This window comes from Rattus norvegicus, chromosome 8 (genome assembly GCF_021556685.1).
Source record: "Rattus norvegicus strain SHRSP/BbbUtx chromosome 8, alternate assembly SHRSP_T2T, whole genome shotgun sequence".
Lineage (NCBI taxonomy): Eukaryota > Metazoa > Chordata > Mammalia > Rodentia > Muridae > Rattus > Rattus norvegicus.
This window is the reverse complement of record NC_141541.1, coordinates 118,200,360-118,223,765: the sequence shown is the minus strand read 5'-3', so window position 1 is coordinate 118,223,765 and position 23,406 is coordinate 118,200,360. Positions and strand designations below refer to the sequence as shown.

Below are 23,406 nucleotides of genomic sequence, written 5' to 3'. Positions count from 1 at the left end.
GTAGGTCAGGCTGGTCCAATCCTTAACCAAAATATACATTTAGAAAGGGTACATCAGGCCTGATGGCACGTGCACTTATGAGGTGGTGACGAGTTTAAGATCATCCTCAGCTACGTATTGAGTTGGAGGCTAGCCTTGGCTCCATTAGATTCAGTATCAAAAATACATAAATAGGGTTGGAAAGAAGGCTCAGCAGTTAAGAGAGCTTGCTGCTTTTCCAAGGACCCAAGTTCAGTTCCCAGTACCTGGATCAGGTGGCTCACAACAGCCTGTTACTCTAACTTCAGGACATCTGATACCCTCTCTGGCCTCTGTGGGCACCTGTGCTCACATGCACATACTCACACTCACAAACACACATACACATAAACAAACAAAAATAATTTTAATAACAAACAAGACCTTGGCAGTGAGGTCTTCAGTAGGGTAGGGAATGGAACAGTAGGAACAGAAAGTTGATAAGAGACCCATGTTGTAGCCAGGTCCTTATCTAGTGCACTACCCAGACACTAGTCCACCTCCTCTTTCCCCTCCCTCCCTTCCCCCACCCCCTTGCTTTCTCTCACTTTCTCTGAAACAGATCCTCAATATGTAGACCAGGCTGGCCTCAACCTCACAGAGCTCCACCTGCCTTTCCTCTGCCTCCCCAATGCTGGGATTAAAGACATGTTTCTTTTACTTTTCTTCTGCAGAGCTGGAGAGCACATCCAGGGCCTTGTGCATACTAGACAAGTTTTCTCCACTGATGAGCATCCTCAGTCCCACATTGTTCCAACTCTTAACCTACAGCTCCCAGCTTCTGCCCAAACCCCTGTGCTCAGGGAGCCCCTGCCTAAGGCACTCTTCCCTCCTTTCCTCCTAACCTCTTATCTCTCTATTCTTGGTTCCTTAAGGCACAGTTAGAAACCAGCCTCCAGCACAAAGCTTTTGAGGTTCTCCTTCACATGAAAGGCACAGGCATAGTGCCCCTCCTACAGGAGGTGCCTTTGGCTCTTTCTAGCTACTTCTCTCAGTCTAGATAGGTGACATCAAAAAGAAATAATATACGACCACATTCATTGTTACATTTTCCTTGTTTGCTTTTTTGTTTGTATGAACTTGAGGCAGACTTTTTATACATAGCCCTGGCTGTTCTGGAACCCTCTATGAAGAGCAGGCTGGCCTCAAATTCACAGGCTTCTGCCTGCCTCTGCCTCTAGAGTGCTGGGATTCAAGGCTGCGTCTCCATACCTGGCAACTAAGCCATGTGTGTGGGGAGAAGGGTAAAGTAGTTGGCTGCATAAACATGAGAACCTAAGAACTTGAGTTAGATTCCCAGAATACACGTAAAGAAGCCTGTGTGGTGGCATGAGCTTGTAATCTCACACCTGGTAAGGTACACACAGGTAGATCCTTGTGGTGTGTTGGCTGCCATCTTAGCCTTAATGGGCTACACCTCCAGGTTAATGAGAGATCCTTCCCCTCCCCCTCCAAAACACAAGGTAGGGGCTGGAGAGATGGTTCAGTGGGTAAGAGCACTTGTGCTGAATGCAAGGGAACCTGAGTTCAAATCCCCTGCACCCTTGTAAAGAGTCAGATATCAGTGTTGGGGGCAGAGAGACAGGTGAATCAAGGAGTCCACTGACCAGCCAGCCTAGCCAAAACGGTAAGATACAGGTTCTTCAAAAGAATCTGCCTCAAAAAATAAGTTGGCTGGGGTTGGGGATTTAGCTCAGCGGTAGAGCGCTTGCCTAGCGAGCGCAAGGCCCTGGGTTCGGTCCCCAGCTCCGAAAAAAAAAAAAAAATAAGTTGGCTAACAACAGAGGAAGAACTCTACCATCCTCCTCTGGCCTCTGCTCATCCTTTCTCACTGCAAAGAAAAGCAGGACACCACAGTGATGGCCTGACTCTCAAGAAATGGCCCCCACCCCCAAGAAAAAGAAAAAAGAGAAGGAAGAGGAAAGGAGGAGGAAGAAGAAGAAAAAGGGGGTTGGGGATTTAGCTCAGTGGTAGAGTGCTTGCCTAACAAGAGCAAGGCCCTGGGTTCGGTCCTCAGCTTGGGGGGAAAAAAAAAAGAAGAAGAAGAAGAAAAAGAGGAAGAAGCATAAGTGGTAGCCCGTTCCAAAGCAGACTTGACATCTCCTAAGTGACTTCTGGGCCATTATGGCTAGAGGCCATGAGCAGCCACGTGAGTGGGTGTCCTGGAAATAGCCTCAATGCACACGTTTTAGGTGAGGGTGGAGCACAAGGCAGGCCCTGAGAATGGAGCCTCCTGTAATGCTGGGCTGACTGTCAGTGAAGAGGCCTTGAGACTAGGAACAGGCTTAGAATGGAATAAGGCACCTTGCAGTGGCCCCAAGGGCTGGTAAGGTTCTTAACCCAGTTGGTTAAATGTTCTGTCTGCCACTGGACATTTGAGTGACCTTACATAAATCTCATCACTCCCTGGTACAGGGATGAGAAGCCTGCCTTATGAATCCTTGGGAGACTCAGTGTGCAATTTCTGATGTCTCTGTGAAGAGAGCTCTCAGAAGAAGCCTGATTATTATAGGTGCTAGGTTATGCTGCTCCAAACATGACTGCTGTTTTTGTTTCAGGGCACTGGTCCCCCATCCCAGCATGCAAGTGTGAGCATCTACACACACACACACACACACACACACACACACACACGCGCGGGCGCGCGCACGCGCACACACACACACACACACACACACACACACACACGCTATTACATAGAGTAAAACTACATAATAGGAACGTGTTATTTTTTAACATTTAGAGAAGAGATTCATTAGCACCCACACCCCTCATATACCTTTGTTCTAAACTCCTAAGACCACACATCTGGGCCTGTGGGTCCAGACCTGGGCAGAGCCCCTGGGCAGTGTGGGACTAAGATCGTGGAGATCCCAAGGGCCAGGAGAGTTGCTGCCTATGCTCCGACTATCTCAGGGGTGGAGATGGGAGGGTGGGGCTTTCACTGTGCTGGAAGGTCCCATTTTCTTTTCTTTTTTCCTTGTTATGTAACAGAGTTAGAGTTTATTAAAGGTATTTTAAATAGATTTTTAAGCACAAGGATTAAGAAGCAGAGAGGAATCAGAAAGCAAGACACAGCAGAATATACAATCACTGGTTTGCAGGACTGAGTAACTCAGGAGGAAACAGAGATGGTCACTGAATTTCTAGAATATTAAAGTAATCTGGGCCTGGTTAGTAGGAAGAACTGCCTTCCATTTTATTAAAAAATACTCATTGCCTTCCCTTTGTGTGCCTTTTACTTAAATATGAATTATATGTCAAGAGGAATAGCCACTGATTGACCCCAAGGCTCCTCTGTTTTGTTTTGAGATAGAGTCTCACTAAGTAGCCTTGGCCAGCCTGTAACTCACTCTGTAGACCAGGCTGGCTTCTAACTCACAGAAACCCTCCATCTCTGCCTCCTGCGTGCTATCACACCTGGCTTTCCAAGGCTCGTCCTTAAAGCAATACTACAATAAGAATACTTACTACAAAGCCTCCCAAGTGCCTTGATACCTGTATCTGCCATCATGTCTTATATCCCAGAACGACATGCAGTGACCCCCAAATGGGTCCATGACTAAGATATCCCAGCATGGGTGACCTCCTCAAAGCAGCGTGGATAGAGTTCTCAGGGGTAGCTTTCTTATTAGTAAGGCAGCCTGGAGGTCAAAGTTGATACAGCTCCTCTTAGGGATCAATTTTGCTTTGTTATGAGATGAGACCAGGAGGTTCCTAAACCCTTTCCCTGGAGGTGCTGTCTCACGTCAGCTGGAGCTCTTTGGTTTGGCCTCCCAAGTCCCAGGGCACTGAATGTGTGGCAAGAGCACTCTCCCTGAGCTGGGACAGTCCCTAATGTATACAGGCTGGTGGCCCTACAGTAATGTCTTGCCTCACAACATCCCTGGAAATGACCCATTTCACCTAAGTGAATTCTCCAGATAGCTGAAGTTTGCCTCCAACACTTGCAACAGTAAAAAATCTAGGGACAGTTTTCCTAACTGTCTATGACAAGGGTACCCTAGAGGGGGAAACCCAACCTGGGATGGAGGCCCTTGTCACTGTGTCAGACACTTATTCCTGTCTGACATTTTCAGGACACCTGTGTCCTGCTACCGGATTCTCTCCCTGAGTCCCATCAGTGTCCACAACTCTCCCCTCTTCAAACTCTCTCTATCGTGTGAAGAGCAGCCAAGGGCTCAGCCCTTCCAAACACATCAAAGCCCTGCAATTCCCCTTTCCTCCCTTCTTAAGCCCTCCTGTAGAGTAACAAGATGTTCCTGGCATGAGTCACCTGCTCAGTTCTGTCATCGCCTCTACCAGTAACACTTGTGCGTCCTGCTGCCAATATCTGAATGCCACCCAGCTCAGTACCCACCCAGCTTCAGGGAGGAAAAGCCTTTCCCTTCCCAGGCCTCTTTTGAAGGTCTTGCCTACCCAGGACTCTGACATGACTTAGGACCAGGGCTTCTCCTTCTGCACGGGGGCTCTGTTGCATCTTTTCTCAACTATTCACTTCACATGAGCTGTACCCCTGAAAACATGTTCTTTGTCCCCACAAAACTGCTTTCACTGTGCCCTTCTTACATAAGTCCCCAAGGTTAAGTCTTTCTTACACCTGCGCTTCTTTCTTAATATGGTTTATTGTTTGGTGTTGGCATCCTGGTCTCTGTCACCCTCAGCAGTTGTGGCTCAGATTTGTCCTTGTGGTCCTGAATAATGCCATGGATAGTGGCATCTGTGCCAGTCTGGATCCAACCTTATCCATGCTGAACCCTCAGCCCCTGCACCATGGGGAGAAACTCCAGCCTGGTTGCACAGGCTGTCTCTACCTACCGTTTCGTCTAACTGGGCAGCTTCTCCATAGATGTTTGTCACAAGGACCATATTGCAGTTTCCCCCTGCAGAAAGGGACACGAGAGTTTCCTTTAGGATTGACAGGGTACTGTTATGGACCCAATACTTGTGTCCCCACAAAATTTATAACCTCCAAAATCCCAAAACTCAGTCTAACGTGTTTGGAATGGAACCTTTGGTAGTAATTACTTTTAGATAAGGTCTGTGTGTGCAGCCCCTATGCTGGGCGTTTCTGTCTTTGTAAAAAAAAGAAAAAGCAGACCCATTTCATTCTCTCCAGGTGAGGATATGGCCAAGAAGCAGCCATCTGCAAGGAAGGAACCAGATCTACTGGCACCTCGATTCTGGCCTTCGCTGTCCACATAACTACAGGGAATGCATTTGCACATGCCTTCCGCCTGTGGTGCTTTGTTTGAACAGCCCATGCTGACTTAGAGACAAAGGAGACAACCCTAGCTGCATAAGGCTATGAGGCAAGAGACAGAGGTAGGAACAGAGAGAGACCATTAGATGTACACAGGAGGAACCAGGATAGAATAGACACTTCAGGAGACTGGGACAAGCTCAGGAAGGAAGGTGTGAGCTTGGACTTTGCTCATGGCCAGGAACCAGTGACTGTGTTATTAGGCCTGACAAACCCCAACACAGGTGGGGATGACAAGGAGGCTCCCACTGTTGTGTCCAGGAAGGTGTAAAGGACATGGGGAAATGATAGGAGAGGCCCTTTCCCTGACTCTCCAAGGCCACAAAGGTCTCTGCCAAACCGTTTAGGGACAAGGTGGAAAGAGAAAATGTTCCCAGCAGAGGCAAAAGCTTGAATAACAATTCTAACAGCAAGAATGCCTGAAGGCTTGTCCAGTGTCTGACTGGCATCACTTTTGAAGAGCCACAGTAAACTCACTGCCCTGGGTCAAAGTGATTCTCCGATCCCTAATGGCAGATAAGCCAGGCCTAGTCCTCCCCAGAACACAATCCCTCCTCTGAGGGCCATCCACAGCCTTACCTAAGGAGTCTTTCAGAGCGTGGGTGAGCTTGCTCTGCCGGAAAGGGATGTGGTCCCGATTCTGGTCCCCCAGGGCAATGATAGCCTGCTCCAAGAATGACAGCGACTTGTTGATGTAGGTGGCTTCCTTTAGGACTCTACCTTCTGACTGCAAACAAAATGTCTGGGTCACGCTGAACAGAATAGGGAGGCAACCCTATTAAGGTTGCCTACCCTTACCGGTTTACAGGCAGCCAGGCTGGAGCCTCCTCCCCAGAACGAGGACCTTTTCCTCCAAGTTGGGAGTGTTTTCCATTTTGGGTTACTGATAATGGTAATAGTAAAACTCACAGGAACATTCATATGAAGGTTGACATGAATTAGAACACACAAATGAATATCCATATGATACAGTTACATGTATAAATGCACATGAAATACCTGAGCAGGTAAGCCTATGAATAGTCACATAAATATAGTAGCACGCACAAGCGAATACTCATCTAAATACTCTCATGAAATTTTGTGTTAAAATATCTTTGCAAATATATATTTGAAATTAAATATGCATGTGAATTCTTTCATGTCTATGCACAGAGAAACACCATGCCAGTGTGGAGATTTCCTGAGTACTTACTGAACACTGGTGAGGGGTAATTACAAGGAACCAACTCTTTCCTATCAAAAGAATGCTCACAGGAACGAAACCTTCGGGATGCTATTGCCATCTCCCTACCTTGTAAAACTGTTTGCTCAGCAAAGACCCTGCTGTATTGTGTTTCAGAACTTGATGATCCAGAGAAGCTGGCCCTTTCCCCCCGCTTCCTTCACACCAATTTTCAAAACTAACCAATCACCAGAGACTGTGAGGTCAGACTCCAGTCAAAGGAGGAAAGACTCAGCACTCTTGTGTTAGGATAAAAACCTATCGTGGGGTTGGGGATTTAGCTCAGCGGTAGAGCGCTTGCCTAAGAAGCGCAAGGCCCTGGGTTCGGTCCCCAGCTCCGAAAAAAAGAACCAAAAAAAAAAAAACCAAACAAACAAAAAAAAAACCTATCGTATTTTTGGTCGGGTGTGCTTGTTACTTGACGGAAGCTATGCATCCTCTCACAAAAGTAAAAGCTTACGGGGCTGGGGATTTAGCTCAGTGGTAGAGCGCTTGCCTAGGAAGCGCAAGGCCCTGGGTTCGGTCCCCAGCTCCAAAAAAAAAAAAAAAAAGGTAAAAGCTTACTTACAACTTTGCTTTCCTTTGTGAGATACTGTGAGGTCCTGAGCCCCAGGCTTACTTCCAACCCAATGTCGGCATTACGTGAAGGGGAATCATCTCACGCAGTAGTTAGAAAAGCACGCCACTTCATCTGGATGTTCTCAAGAGTCCAATGTGGGCTATGCACACACAGAGTAAGCCACAGGGTCTGTGGCTTCTTGACTTACCCCCGTCTTGCTGAGCCTCTCTGAGCCTGCCAGGTCTACCAGGTTGATTTTGGAAGTGATATACTTTTCATCTGATAAGGTCCGAGAATGAGCCTACAAAGACATCCAGACAATTTAGAGTGCCCTGGGAGGAGCTTCTGGCTGGGTGGCACCCACGGGAGTCACCAGTCTTCTCTGGTGAACAAAGAACGCACACCAACCTCCATGTAGATGGTGAAAATGCAGTGTGACCTGGATGAGTTCTTGTTCATCGTGTGGGAGGCAATGATCCTGTTGGTCTCTCCCTGGAGGGGAAAGGAAGTATATGTGACATTTTGAAAACTGACAACAAGGACTCTCAGTCACTGTCCAATACTCAGACCATCACCATCAGCTGGGCCTTCTGGGCAAACGTCTTTTGTAAACTAGTAAAAGGGAAACAAACGGGGGTTTGGTGCTGTACTTTCACCACCAGAGATTTCCGGTAAAGCTTATTCGTTTGCTTATTTTGGAGACAGGGTCCCATTATGTAGCCCTGGCTAGCCTGGAACTCACTCTGTAGACCAGATTGACCTCAAACTCACAAACCCTCCTGCCTCTGCCTTCAGAGGCACCAGAAGAGGGCATCAGATCCCATTACAGATGGTTGTAAGCCATGATGTGGTTACTGGGATTTGAACTCAGGACCTCTGGAAGAGCAATCAGTGCTCTTAACCGCTGAGCCATCTCTCTAGCCTCCCCAGCCCTGCCATTTTTTGTAATGCAATGATTTTTAGTAAACGTACAGAATTGTACAACATTATCACAATCGTATTTTAGAACTGCTACATCATCCCAGAGTTCCCTGGGGCCATGGGCAGTTAGTGCCTTCCCACTCCCTTCCCAGGCAGCCACTCAGCTGCTTTCTGGTTCTCTGTGTGGCTATTCTGGATTTTCCACCAGCATAAACTCAGTCCATGTGGCCCTCTGTGGCTGATGGCTATGTTTCCAAGGTTCATTTATGTTGTAGAATGCATCCTCATTCTGTCTGGCCTCCCCCACCTGTTCCCTTTTACTGCTGATTTTCCACTGTAGAGCTGTTTATCTATTCACTGGCTAACAGACATCACGGTGACAATCTCTAATGGCTATGAACAATGCTGCCATGAACACATATGAACCTTTGTGTGTATACGCATATGTGCCACACATTTGTTTCTCTTGGGTAGACAGCTAAGAAAAGAATCACTAGGTCTTTTGTAAAACATGATTAAGGTCCCCCCCCCTTGGTAACTGTCGGCGTGGTTTGACTTTCCTTGGTTATTATTTATGGATTGTGTCTTTTTCTAACTCAGAGGACAACTTGCTGGAGTCAGTTCTCCCCTACCATGTGGGCCCTGAGGACTGGATTCAGGGCATCGGGGTTGCTGGCAGACACCTTTCCCCACTGACATATCCCATAGCTCTAATTTTCATATTTAAGTTTAATTACAAAGAACTGCTTCTATACAGGGTTCTGACAGGTGGCCAGGCTGAGCTCACGGTCTTCCTACCTCAGCCTCCTAGGAGAAGGGATTCCCAGAATCTGCAACCACACCAGCAGTTCTGACATTTCAATAGGTAGTCGTGACTTAGGGTTAACTCAAAAAGAGGACATAAGACGGGCTGGGAGTGCGGCCCACTGGTAGAGTACTTGCCTAGCACACACAAGGTTGAATTTGATCCTTAACACAGCCAAGATAAGAGAGAAAGAACAAGAGGGTTGGGGATTTAGCTCAGTGGTAGAGCGCTTGCCTAGCAAGCACAAGGCCCTGGGTTCGGTCCCCAGCTCCAAAAAAAAGAAAAAAAAAAAAAAAGAGAGAGAGAGAGAAAGAACATAAGAATAAGTTCAACTATGTACGGCCAGGCATGACAGTGTAGATCTGTAAGTCCCATTATTTAAGGGGCAAAGGCAGGAGAGTCACAAGTTCAGAACCTACCTGGGTTGCAGAGTGACTTCAAGGCTAGCCTGGGCACCTTTGTTTTGTTGAGATAAAGTTTCACTACGTAGCTCAGACTGGCCTTAAATTCAGCCATCTTCCTTCCTCAGCTTCCTTAGCTGGGATTACAGGGACTGTACCACTACAATTGGCTTACCCTGGGAAACGTATTGAGAATCTGTCTCAAAATAACAAAGTACATAAGAGAGGCTGGAGAGGTGGCTCAGAGTGAGCACTATTTTTGTAGGGGGCCCAAATTCAGTTCCCAGCATTGCACGTGGGGAAGCTCATAACCAGCTTCAGAGAATCTGATGCCATCTTCTGGCCTCTGTGGGTACTGCACACACATGCTCAAACACACAGCAGACATAATTACAAATTTAAATATTTTGGTTTCTTTTTATTTTTAAAATTAAAAATTTTAATTTAAAAATTTTTCACCTTAAAACAGGTTCTCATCTAATTTTTAAAATTAAAAAGAAATTTTATACAAAGGATACAATCTAAAATATTAAAATTTAAAATTCTTTGAGAAATGTTTCTCTGTGTAGCCCAGGCTGTCCTAGAGCTCACTCTGTAGACCAGGCTGGCTTTGAACTAAGAGATCTGCCTGTCTCTTTCTCCTGAGTGCAGAGATTAAAGACAAGCACTATCCCTGTCTGTCCAGCTAAAATGTGTGTGTGTGTGTGTGTGTGTGTGTGTGTGTGTGTGTGTGTGTGTTTCTTTTTCAAGACAAGGTTTCTCTGTGTAACAGCCCTGCCTAACCTGGAACTCCCTTTGTAGACCAAGCAGGCCTCGAGCTCACAGAGATCCACCTTCCTCTGCCTCTGGAGTGCTAGGATCAAAGACATTCACCACCATGCCTGGCTAAAATGTTTTTAAAAAGTAAAAAGGGTCTGGGAATATAGTTCAATAACAGAGGATTAGAGGATTTACCTAGCACATATGAAGCTCTCTGCTCAGTCTCCAGTACCACAAATAAACAAACCTCACAAAAAGAAAGGACTAGATGGTTATGATCCAGAATATATGGTTTTGGTTTTCTTCTTATTGAACACTGTTTTCAATATAAGCACATGTGAATTTTTTTTTTTGTTCTTTTTTTCGGAGCTGGGGACCGAACACAGGGCCTTGTGCTTCCTAGGTAAGCACTCTACCACTGAGCTAAATCCCCAGCCCCAACATGTGAATTTTTCATTCCTTTTACCAAGGTAAATAAAAAAAACTAAAAAAAAGTAAGAGGAAAACAAGGAATTAGGAAGAGAAGGGGGGGGACTTCTCATCTCACCTCAAAGAGGAGGCTGAACGCGTCCTCCTCTTGGCTGGTGAGATGCACAGACAAGCCTTTAATGAAGACCCCTTGAGGGTTTTCCACGATAGTCATTGGGGTGACTGAGGGTCCAACATAGGGCAGAGTGGACAGGAGATCGAACAAGTTCTCATTGTAGATTTCCAAGTAGGAGACACGGACTGTGATGGCGTGTGTGGGACGCTCTTCAATCATCCTAAACACCTACATGGGAGTTTGACCACAGTCACCAAGAGCAGAAGAGGCTGATCACTTCACATCAGCCCACGACCTCCCTCAGGAGAAAACATCAGGGAGCACAGGGCAATACTTGTCCTAAAGAGATTACAGTCTGGTGGACGCCATGGTCACAATCAACAACAGCCACTGTCGCTAGTCTACTGTGTAAGATTACCAACTTTTGATTTGAGTTTTTGTTTTGTTTTGTTTCGTTTTGAGGCAGGTTCTACCCTGTGTCCCAGTCTGGCTGGAATCAAAAATGTCTCCCAGTTATTTAATCCAACTCACCATCTTCTTGCTTCAGTCTTCCCAAGTACTGAGATTACAAGTGTGCCCCATCATGCCCAGCTAGCTTTGAGATAGGGTCTCATGTAACCCAGGTTGCTCAGGAATTCTCAATGTGAGCAGAGATGATCTTGAACTTCTGGTCCTCTTGCCTCCACTTCCTGAGTACAAACATGCTGCTCGCTGTGCATTTTCCCCACTGCTGGGGATCAAACCCAGGGCTTTGACCTAGACCAGCTCTTTCCCAAGTGAGTTATATTCTCAGCCTTGAGAAGCTGACATTTTGACAATGGGATAGTAAGTACATTTCTTCAGGAAAATGGAGCATGGTGGTTTAGAATCACAAAATGCTTTGGGGAAAAGGCTGTTTGCATCCTACCTCTAACCAAGACCTGGACTAGAAGGTCCGTCTTATTTCCCAGAGCCATGGCTGACAGTCCTAAAGGTTCAGACAGACCCTGCTTCTTGCCTTTGTCTTCCAGGAGCTACTGAATGGGAGAGTCACAGCCAATAGGAAAGTTCTGAAAATGTTGTACTCTCTTCATTAAAACCAGCAAAGACCTCTAAAGCCTTTCTTACAGAATCACAGGCCACAGGAGCAGCAGGGCCTGGCTAGCATGCCTGTTCCCTCCTTCACAAAGAATCCTGGATGCTTATTGGCATCCAGGATCAGTCTGAAAATCAAAGCCTGAGTTTCCTTGGGACTCTGACTCTACCCCAGCCCAGTCACAGTACCGTCTCTAGACCCCATGTTAGCTGTGTTCACTTGAGGGCTAGACACACTCTCTCTAGGAGGTAAACCTGGAATTAGCTGCACGTAGGGTAGAGAAGAGGGGAACTGTGTGGCATCCCAACCATAGGCCCATTGTCTACCTGCTGCAGGGCACGAGGGAGAATACCCCGGTGCTTGTAATTCTCCGTTGCCCCTGTCATGGTGTATGTCTTGCCAGCTCCTGTCTGCCCGTAACACATGATGGTACCTGCAAACATTTCAAAAATATGACTGAGTGACATTCAGAGAAATCACTCCATGGACAACCCTCATATCCCCAACATGCTTGGTGCCATCCGGGATCTTGATATGAAGGTAGCCACCAGGAACATCCAAAGACATCAGGGATTCCACCTTGGAAGACAGCACCGGGGAACAGGGTCATAAACAGTCAAACCTGAACATGCACCATCAATGTGTGATCCACATAGAGCTCTCCGCCTCTCTGTTCCCAGATGATCTAGGCTCCAGGGCTGGGGAATACTGTGGCTACCACTTTCTTGAAAAGAAAGGGAGGGAGCTGGAGCATTAGACTCTAGCCCTTCTCAAGGCTTAAACTGCATATGTCTGAGAGTAAGCAGGAGACACTCCACAGAGACAAATTTCCAGAAAGAGATAGAGCAATAAGGGAATTCCTGTCGATGGTGGGCTTTTTTGTTGATTTATTCGAAACATGGTCTCATGTGGCTCATGTTGGCATAAAGCTATGTAGCCCAGAATGACTTGAACTCCTGATCTACCCGCTTCACCGTCCAAGTGCTAGAATAGCCAGCCTGTGACCCTATATCTTGCTAAGGGAATTATTTATAAATTACAAGGCTCATACTTAGTACCATGCCATTTCCAGAAATGGACTACCACAACTGGGCCATGACCTGTGTCTGATTGCCTATGCTGGAAATACTTTCATTTGCACCTTTAACACCACCACCACCACCATCACCATCACCACCACTACCACCATCACCATCACCACCACCACCACCATCATCATCACCACCACCATCACCACCACCATCATCATCATCATCAGGCTTTGGGACACAAAACACTGTCACCTTAGACTCTTATTCCTCCTTCCTCTTGAATTGAAGGATCTCCAGAGACTGCTTCTGTGAATCTACATGGCAGACCTGGGGAGGCTATGCTAAACCCTGGAAGTCTGTTTGCCTGTTTCCCAGGTGCTGGGGGTGGAGGCAGGTTTTAGATGAGCGGCCCTAATCCAGCATCTGGATTGAAGCCAGAAGCAATTAGTAATTAGCCCACTGCTAATAAGCCAGGGGGATTCAGGGGAGGAGGTGAGAGGGTGGGACTAGGAGGAGAAGAGGGATGGGGAGGCTTCAATCAGGATGTAAAGTGAATAAGTTAATTAATGATTTAAAAAAACCAGGGTCTTCTAATGATCCAATAAAGGCAATGTCTCGGAGACTGGATGAAGCCATGCCTAAAATGTCATGAAGTGAATATATGTTCTCTCACCAGATCACAGACTGACAAATAAACTTTCAGTGTTAGTATATGAAGGTCTTTTGTTTTGTTCAGGATAGAGTACCTCTTTCTTTTTTTTTAATTTTTTAAGTATTTATTTATTTAATGTATATTACAGATGGTTGTGAGCCACCATGTGGCTGCTGGGAATTGAACTCAGGACCTCTGGAAGAGCAGTCAGTGCTCTTAACTGCTGAGCCACCTCTCCAGTCCCCGAGTACCTCTTTCTTATACCTCTTCTTCCAAGAGGAGCTCCTCAGAGTCCTAGATAAAATGACAATTAATTAAATTACCGTTGTATCCATCAAGGGCCTGAGAAACTGCATCCTTGGCAACTGTTTCATAAACCAAGTCCTGGGAGGCATCATGAAGAACTCCGTCCAGCTTGAATGACCAGTCTGTCTGCTGGTTATTGACGGCTCCTCTCCGAGTGTCTTTTTTCAAATGAATATCAATGCTCTAGGAAGAGAGAGAGAGAGAGCGCGAGAGAGCGAGCAGATGTGGGTGAACATGTGAGAAATGTCACAAAAAAAGAGGTAATTGGAGTTGTTTTTAGGACGCCTTTGTTAAAAGAATCATTAATTATACTTATGAGACAGAGGCAGGTGGATCTCTGTGAGTTCAAGGTCTGCCTGGTCTACATAGAGTGTTCCAGTACAGCTAGGGCTACATAGGGAGACTGTATGAAATATAAATGAATGAATGGATGAATGAATGAATGAATAAATAAATAAATAATAAATAATCAATCAATCACTGATCAGTGAGGCCCAACTTAGAGACAACAGAGGATGTGAAGTTTTTAAAAAGTTTTAAATTGGGTTTGGGGATTTAGCTCAGTGGTAGAGCGCTTGCCTAGCAAGCGCAAGGCCCTGGGTTCGGTCCCCAGCTCTGAAAAAAAAAATTTAAAAGTTTTAAATTTACTCTTTTTTACATGTATAAATGTTTGCATCAATATATGTGGGTGTACTGCATATGTGCCTGGTACCTGCAGAGACCAGAAGAGTGTGTCGGATCCCCCGGGAACTGTAATTACATATGGCTGTGAACTGTCTTGTGGGTATTGGGTACTAAGCACAGGTCCTCTGGAAGAGCAGTGAGTGCTCTTAACCTCTGAGCCTTGAGACAGGCAAGAATAACAAGGAAACTGGAAACAGTGGCCTGTCTGTGTGCCTACAAGGGTGATGCCTCTCCAGCCTCACACTAGGGCCAGCTGTGAGCCACTGGGAACAATGATGTCCTTGACGTGTTCAGACACAGTTAGTCATTTGTGTTAATGTAAATGGAGGGTGCCCGACCTACTTGTGATCAGCAGAATTTCAAATGCACCTTCAACCATTTCCCAATAAGATTCCATGCCTTTTCTTTAAAAGTCACTTTTGTGATATGAAGGCTTGCTTTGAATTTAGGTGTTGGATTTTCCCTCCCGGTCGGTCTCCCAACTGTTCAGATGACAGTATAGCACCATATCCGGCTTTTCCCTCAAGCTCTTCATGGGGCTCCCACTGAAATCTTCTACTGGCCACTGTCATCTAAGAACCAAGACCTAGCTGCCCATAGAAAAACAAAACTAATGCCAAGACAGATAGGGTTATCAGGTTCGGTGACATGTAGGTCCAGTCCCAGCACTTGGAAAGTCAAAGTAAAAGGGTCATAGTCACCCCCTGTTAAACAGCCAGTTTAAAGCCAGCTGGGTCACATGAGACCCCACCGCCAATGAAATTGAAACAAATGAATACCCCACAGTAAATGTTGCTGAACAAATTTCATGCTCTTGCTTAAATCATGCCGTGCAGCACACTACACAGGGTCAGCCTTGAGGTCTTTTCTGACCACCAGGACTTTCAACACCTGAGCAATTTGTTCTTCGACTATTCATCTAAAATACCTGAGGGCTGGCAAGATGATTCAGTGAGGAAAGGTGCCTGCTACCAAGCCCGGCAACCCCAGTTTGATTCCTCAGGGCTCACATGGTGGGAGAAGAGAAACTACAGTTCTGCAAGTTGCTCTCTGACTTCCATACCTGTGCTGTAGCACACGTGTGTGCCCCTCCCACCATATGAACACATAAAAGAAAAAAAATGAGAATCTCAAGAACTTCCCCACTAATAGCGCTGTTTGGAGTTGATCGATTGACTCTAGAGTTTACATGGGCATTTATCAATTGTCTTAGTCCCTTTGATGCAAAGTGTGTGTGTGTGTGTGTGTGTGTGTGTGTGTGTGTGTGTGTGTGTGTGTGTAATATGCACACAGTAGCACGTGTATGGAATATGGAAGACAACTGGTTCCCTCCCTCCACCATTAGGATTGTGGGGATAGTCCTCAGGCCCTCATGCGTGCTGGCCAGCATCTCTACCCACTGAGCTCTCTCTCTCCAGTCCCTCTGTTTTGCTTCTTAAATGACTGTGTGAAAACAAGGCCACACTTAGCTGGGAAAGGAAGGGCCTGATGGGCAAAGGCAAACACAGGGCACTTACTTTGTTGTCCTCTCCATATTTGATCATTTCATGGGCAAAGTCGTCAGTAGGCTTGACACGAACAAAGGCTTGAACCTTTTTCCTAGTACCCATTCTACCTGGAGAGAGGAGAAGGACAATGTTTTTAGTGGTCATCACAAAATACTAACCAGAAGGGAGATGTCATTCATTAAGACCAGAATGAAAGCCTGGTACGGTGGTGCACACCTGTAGCCCTAATACTTGGGAGGTGAAGACAGCTGGACCAGAGTTAAGGCCAGCCTCAGCTCCATTGGGAGTTGGACAACAGCCTGGGCTACAAGAGACCACTCACAACCCACTGACCCTGCTTTCTGTCTTTTATGTGCTTTGGCATTTTCCACCATGACTCCAAAGAGACTGAAATCCAAAGCAAAAGGTCTGGTCCCTTTTAGTGGCTTAATTTTAGCTGTTGTTTCTAGAAATGTCCTACATCTAAGATGAACCCATTTATGGTTGCTTTTTTAACCCATTTCTTCTGACACACTTGCTGAAACACATTCAAGCCAGCCCTTCTTTCACACCTGTCTCCCTTACACTCTCTAGAGCAGAATAGATTAAGGATTTTTTAAAAGATATATTTATTATTATTATTCCTGGGGATGAGGGACACCTGCTTCAGTGTGTGGTAGTGGTCAGACTTGTAGGGTCAGCACTGTACTTGTTGAACCATCTTGCTCCTCCTCCTCCTCCTCCTCCTCCTCCTCCTCCTCCTCCTCCTCCTCCTCCTCCTCCTCCTCCTCCTTCTCCTTCTTCAGTTTGCGTGTGTGTCTATGTGAGTATATGCCACATGTCTGTAAAATCTGTGGAGGTCAGAAGAATGTGTCTGGTCTTCTGGACCTGGGTTTACAGGCAGCAATGAACTGCCTGACGTGGGTGCTGGGAAGAGCAATAAGCACTCTTAACCACTGAGTCGTCTCTCAAGCCACCAATTAAGTGTTCTTGATCTAGTCCATAATCAATTGTCTTTCTTCTCTCACTTTACTAAAAAAAAAAAAATCAGACTCTTGATCAAACGGAATTTTATTCTCGCCACTTTCTTTTTTTTTCTTTCTTTCTTTTTTTTTTTTTTTTTTTTTTCCCCGGAGCTGGGGACCGAACCCAGGACCTTGCGCTTCCTAGGTAAGCGCTCTACCACTGAGCTAAATCCCCAACCCCGCCACTTTCTTTTTTTAAGGGTTGTTTTGTTTTGTTTTTATGTGTATGGGCATTTTTCCTACATAAATGTCTGCATATAACATATGAGCAGTGCCCATGATGACCAGAAAAGAGTATTGGATCCTCTGGAACTGGAGTTATAGACAGTTGTTAGCCACCATGTGGGTGCTGTGATTTGAACCTAGGTCCTCTGAAAGAAGAGCCAGAGCTCTTAACTCTGGATTCATCTCTCCAGTTCCCTCAAAACAGGGAATCACACATATTCTTTGCTCATTTATATAACATTAAACATTAAAACATTTAAAAATGCTGAAGCAGCATTGTGGGATGGACCCTTTGTAAAAGTACAGGACAGAAGTGACTGGGAGGCAAGCTTAGTTAAAAAACTTTCTTTTTTCTTTTTTCTTTTTTTTTTTTTTTTTTTTTTTTTTTGGTTCTTTTTTTTCGGAGCTGGGGACCGAACCCAGGGCCTTGTGCTTCCTAGGCAAGTGCTCTACCACTGAACTAAATCCCCAACCCCGTTAAAAGACTTTCTAATCTGAAGGGTCATCTCATAACAGAAAAGACCTTGAGGTCACAGACACTAAAGATCAAGCAAAGTCGAATGCTAGTTAAAAGAGATGTTGCCAATGGGACGGTCGCACTCAATCAAGATACTGGAGAGCAAAGCACTGATTAAATAGAATTAATCATCCAACTCCTTTTGTCTTCCTCTGAGACCAGGCTTATATATCTCATGCTGGCCTTTTTAAAATTAATTTTAAACATTAATTAAAATTGTGTAAAAATTAGAAAACAAATTTGTGGAGTCAGTTCTTTCTTTCCACTTCTACCTGGGTTCCAGGGAGGAAACTCAGGTCGCCAGGTTTGCAAGGCGAGTGCCTCTGCTCCTGAGGCATTGTGGCAGCCCAAGGTTGGCCTTCAACTCCTTATGCTCCTGTCTCCCTCAAGTGCTAGATTACAGATGTATACTGTGGTGCCCAGTTGAATTTTATGACTTTAAGGGGGACTGAAAACTTGATCGTTTTTTCAAGTGTCTCAAGATGCACAGTGATGATATTGAAGCAAACACAAAATCCCAAGAGCTCTAAGGAAAATAAGTAAAATCTACACACACACACACACACACACACACACACACACACACACCCCACAAAAAAAAAAAAAACAAGAAAAGCCGATGAAAATATACTAAATATGACGGGTGGCAGTGGCAGCAATGCATGACTTAATTGCAGTACTTGCAGACAGAGGTAGGAGGATCTCGGTGAGTTTGAGGCCAGCCTGGTCTACAGAGTGAGTTCCAGGACAGCCAGGGCCACACAGAGACTCTGTCTTTAAAAAAATTCATGGGGGCTGGGGATTTAGCTCAGTGGTAGAGCGCTTACCTAGGAAGCACAAGGCCCTGGGTTCGGTCCCCAGCTCCGAAAAAAAGAACCAAAAAAAAAAAATTCATATATACATATACACATACATATATACTAACAAACTTCATTGTTATTAGGTAAATTAGCTTAGTAGGGTTTTAAGTTGAAGCTTGTGTGTGTGTGTGTGTGTGTGTGTGTGTGTGTGTGTGTACACTCACCTGTGAGTGCGTGAAGAGGCTAGAGGAGGAACCGGGATGACTACCATCAATCTTCACCATATATATGTTTTGAAGCAGGGTCTGTACTGAACCTGGAGCTCACCATTTTGGCTATACTTGCTGATCAGAAAGCCCAGAGATGCAGCTGTCTCTGTTCTGGCATAAGTAGATTTTATGTAGGAGCTGGGAATCCAAACTCAGTTCTTCATGCTTGAATCGGCAAGGACTTTATCTAAGATTGGCCCTGCCTAAAACCCCTGGACTTGGGAGGTAGAGGCACAAAGATCAGAAGTTCAAGATCAATCTCAGTTACATAGAGAGTTCAAGGCCAGTCTGGAATAAACAAGGCCCTGTCTCAAAAAAGAAAAACCCATTTGGAACTACTTTCTTCCCCCCAAGACAGGGTTTCTCTGTATAGCCATGGCTGTTCTAGAATTCACTTTGTAGTTCAGGCTGGCCTAGAACTCAAGAGATCTGCCTGCCTCTCCTTCCAAGTGATGGACTAAAGGTGTGCCACCACCACCTGGCTTTTTGGAACTACTATTGCACAACAGAGAAAAGGTCCACAGAGCAGGACGTAGGCCACACTGTGCATTTCCCTTTAAATTGTCCCATCAGGGTTGGGCCAGTTGAAATGGAATAAAACATCTGCCCCTAAAGTAACCTGTTCTTGTAGAGGAGGAGGACACAGGGAAGGAGTGGGAAGGAAGGTAGACAGGTGAGTGGGCATGGACACGAGGTGACAGGGTGAAGAGTGTGGGGGATCTTGTGAACAGCAAGCATATATCTGCCAAAGAATTGGCTGAATTTATGAAAAGTGAAATGTCAGACAAAGGAAGCTGATTCAGTCTCCTAATATACTGAAGGGATGTTCAGTAATTTTTAATACCTTTACAGAAAAACATTCTCAGGACAGAACTTCTAATATTTATTAAAATTGTTTAGGTGGTCAAGTGTGGTGGCACATGCATCTAATCTTGGCACTCTACAGGCCCAGGCAGGTGGTTTGGTCTATGAATCCAGCTTCAGGCCAGCCAAGGTTACAGAGTGAGAGCCTGTGTCAAGCAAACAAGGCTTTTGAGGGACAACAAGATGGCACTGGTAAAGATACCTGCCACAAAGCTCAATGACCTGAGTTTGATCCCCAGGACGTACATAGTCAAAGAAGAGACCCAGTTCCCCCAAGTTATCCTCTGGCATCCACACATGCACATTGGCACATATGGGCACACATGGACACACACACACACACACACACACACACACACACACACTAAAATAAAGTATAACAAAATATTAAAACCATATTACATAAATAATAGTGGCATTTTACATGTACTTCTCTAGAAATAGAGGTGCAATGGTGCAGCCTAACAAAAATTATTCTAGATTTTAAAAGTACTGATGGCTCTCCCATTTCTAGACACAGCGTGGAATCCTTTCCTCTGACAATTACATCATCACCATGGTGTTATGGTGTTAAGTATCCCACAGAAACAAGTTAAACAGAAACAGGTGCCGCCCTTCCAGCTTCCAGTTTCAGTGATGTGGATAAAATGAAAGTGTCACCTGTCATGGCACTTTAGCTGTCAAGTCAAGCAAGCACACACAGTGCCCCTGTCTTTGCCCGTCATAGAGGGAGGAGTTCTACGTTCCTCGAGTCACTGTTTCATTCAAGTCTGTCCCTAGCACTCTTGGATCCTTCGCAACTTTTTGTTTTTAGAAAATTAATATGAAATATATTGGGTAAGAAAGGAACATGGTTTGATTGAACATTTTTTTGTCTGAAAAGTTGAGCTCTAGGGGAAAAAAATCACATGGAGCTCTAACATGGACAACATGGACCCCAAACTAAGGAGACTGAAGGGCTCATTTCCAAATTTGCTTTGATTTGTGTTACTGAGAAACTGAGAGTAGAAAGAAGTGGTTTGTTGTTCATGATTTTTAAAAAAGTTTTCCTTGAGATAGGTCTCTGTGTAGCCCAGGTTGGCCTTGAACTCACAATTCTCTTGCCTTAGCTTCCCAAGTGTTGGGGATAATACCTCCAGCCTAGAGCTGTGCTTTTTACTCAATACTCAATTTCTACAGCCCTGGGAAATCTTTCAGAACACAAACCCCAAGAGTCTTATCTTCCTGTCAAGGAAGGTTCTAGTGCCGTTGAGTATAACACCTAGAAGGAATTATAGAGAATCCAGACTGTTTCGGAAGCAGGTTCATAGGCCAGCTCAAAGACTGTTCAAGAGCTTTCTCCTGTTTCTGCCCTAAAACTTGCAACATGCACATGCACATGCACATGCAGCCACCCATCCATCCTTTCCAAGGTCCTCTGGATGCTCATGCAGTCAAGCATTCCTGGAATCCTACACAGCCTGCAGCAAGCCTTTCCAATGGACTATACTCCTCTCACGAGCCCACTAGTCTACAGTGCATCGAAAGCACATGCCATTTCTCGCTTACTGAGATACTGCTTGTTACCGTTCTTATGTCGCTTCATTTATGCGGGCTTCAGCTCCCAAATAGAATTACAAGCTGCTTGAGGATAACGATTGTGTCTTTTATCTCCTGTGATTCCCCCCACAAGGTCCAGAACAGCGCCCAGCACACACCAGGTGCTCAAGAAATGGTAGTTGAAGGTGATACTCATAGCTGGAAGTCAGAGGGTGACTGAATCTCCATTGGTGGGTCCATCTTCAGCCACTACTGAGAGAGTTCCACGGTATGTGATATGTCATTCCCCTCCCACACGACTCTAACCCCTGAATTTGCAGCGCTCTGGAGAAGATACCTGATTTCCCAGTACAAGAAGCCATGTTCAGTCTCAACACACCCTCCCTTTAGGCAGTGTTTCTTTCCCTCAGGACTTTAAATGGAATACCCCCAGTCTTCTGAACATAATTCACACAATAAAGTGACTCTGAGGAGCCACCAGGAGACCTCTGTGCTGAGAGATTCAGTGTTTCTTCATTTGTTTTGGGCTTGGGAATGAGCAGGATATACAGACATTGACACTCACGAAGGCTTGACAAGAAGTCAATGGGATGCATTACTGATAGGCACTAGGGGGTCCATATCTACCATGCTCTTACCTCGATCTGGGACAAAGACTGTCTAAGAAACAACACCCTTTAAACCCACAGCACAGGGTCCTATTGTATCACAGCATGAGATGAACTAAAAATTGGCATCCAGGCAAAACTGGCCACTCTCTTTCTCACCCAGTATGTGGAATGCTTTTTTAAAATGTGTGTGATGGCCTTGGTCCCATTTAGGTTCCCCTCTAGAGGGTTTTCCTTTTCGGTAGCTCGAAGGCTTTAAGTGATGACACCGTGTCTTAATGACTTCTGACACTCAACCTCACGCCCACTCTGTCTAAGGCGGGTCGTCGGACCCCGGTGGAGACTCGTGGGACTAATGAACATCAGAAACTCCTCGCTCCCCTAAGCCCCGACCAGGCAGAAAGGAGGACAGCGATAACACGCTCTCCAGGAGTGCTTCGGTTTTTAACAAATAAAAGAACCAAAGGAGTTAGGAATCCAGTCACTGACAGCAGCCAGGGCGGATATCCATCCCCACCAGGTTTCCCTTTTACCTAACGCCACCTGCTCGTGACCACTGCTCACCTCGCGAGGCAGCGGCGCTCCTGGAGAGCGACCGCTATAACTGCAGCAACTTGAGGGAGCTCTGTAGGCAACCAGGACGACTAGCCGACGGGCTGTGTACACAGTCGCCATGGCAACGGGAAGCCTAAAGGGATTACGGAAGTAGTGTAGGGTGGTAGCGGAATTTAAGTCCACCTTTCTCCGTTGAAGATACGGGAAAAATCAGGGCTGAACAAAGAAGACAGAGATGGGGTCAATTAACCTGGAAGGCTTACAGCAGCTGTGTATGCGAAACCGGGGTTTAGGTTGCAGGGAAAAAGAAGGCTATGTATGAACCAGGAAGCGGGGCAGCGAGACTTCCGGTGTAGAGGACTTTGTGAGTACGGTGGCTGCACAGGCCAGTGAGATTCTGGCTTCGCGTTCCGGACTGCCGTCAGCGTGCTCCCTTGCCCCGCCCTGGTTAGTGTGAAGCCTGCCGGCCAGGCCTGCGCAGTTGCGGCGGCCGGTGAAGATGGTGGAGGACGGCGCGGAGGAGCTGGAAGACTTGGTGCATTTCTCCGTGTCGGAGTTGCCTAGTCGCGGCTACGGCGTCATGGAGGAGATCCGGCGGCAGGGCAAGCTATGCGACGTGACGCTCAAGGTACCATGGTCTGGGCGGTGGCTGGCTGAGGGGGAAAGGGACTGAGCGGGAAGAAAAGGGTGGTGGACAGGGGAAGAGTGGTCCAGCCGACTGTGGGTGGAGAAAGGTTAGAGGGGAACAGAGTAGTTGAGAGCGGTGCCAAGCGCAGTGGGGATTGAGGCCAAGTTGGGAGAGTAAAGAGGACAGCCGTTCAGCCATTGGAAGGAAAGATTGAGAGGTGTGCCTCTGACGCCCTAAGAGCAAGAGACATGGGGTATCCGCCTCCTTTTCTGTCATACAGACAAGAGAAAACGTTCTTACAGCCAGTCCACGGAGGAAGGGGCGGTGGCTGACTCCACATTCCGATGGGTACCACTAAAACATCCTATCTTGTCATAGTCATTTCTTTGGGCTCCTTGAAGTTGGCTGTGCCATTGTAAATGCTAAGCCTCCTCTTCAGGAGTCATTGCTTGCCCTTGGCGCTTTTAGAATCTGATCTGGAAATCTTTTGATGTGGGCTACTCTGCTTTGTGCTGGAAAACAATCTACGGTCGCCACCTTAAAAGGTCCTGGAGGCCAAGCTGAAGGACCGTTTGGGGAGAGGGATATATTCGCCACCTGTTCCCGTCCAGCATTCTGGTCTGGTGTCAAGGGCCGGTCCCCCTCT

The 23,406-nt window shown here is 46.1% G+C and overlaps 2 protein-coding genes across 8 annotated transcripts in view; one reads left to right on the top strand and one right to left on the bottom strand.

Moving 5' to 3' along the window:
• The window catches only part of Kif9 (kinesin family member 9), a 44,402-nt gene extending 22,069 nt beyond the window's left edge, over positions 1-22,333 (bottom strand). The window contains 10 exon segments of one of the 3 annotated variants that reach the window (NM_001192000.2): positions 4,837-4,901; positions 5,861-6,008; positions 7,274-7,366; positions 7,474-7,557; positions 10,499-10,723; positions 11,897-12,003; positions 13,577-13,742; positions 15,761-15,858; positions 20,979-21,221; positions 22,142-22,230. In NM_001192000.2, coding sequence (NP_001178929.2) covers positions 4,837-4,901; positions 5,861-6,008; positions 7,274-7,366; positions 7,474-7,557; positions 10,499-10,723; positions 11,897-12,003; positions 13,577-13,742; positions 15,761-15,858; positions 20,979-21,015 — 1,023 coding nt within the window. In that variant the 5' untranslated portion in view covers positions 21,016-21,221; positions 22,142-22,230. 3 annotated transcript variants of the gene reach the window in all.
• Positions 22,334-22,609: 276 nt separating this feature from the next.
• Positions 22,610-23,406, top strand: part of Klhl18 (kelch-like family member 18) — a 58,428-nt gene continuing 57,631 nt past the window's right edge. For all 5 annotated transcript variants that reach the window (XR_015626706.1, NM_001399324.1, NM_001399325.1 and 2 more), the window contains 1 exon segment: positions 22,610-22,760. Coding sequence is in view for 2 of the 5 variants with exons in the window: in NM_001399324.1 (NP_001386253.1) it covers positions 22,632-22,760 (129 nt within the window). In the remaining 3 variants the exon portion in view is untranslated.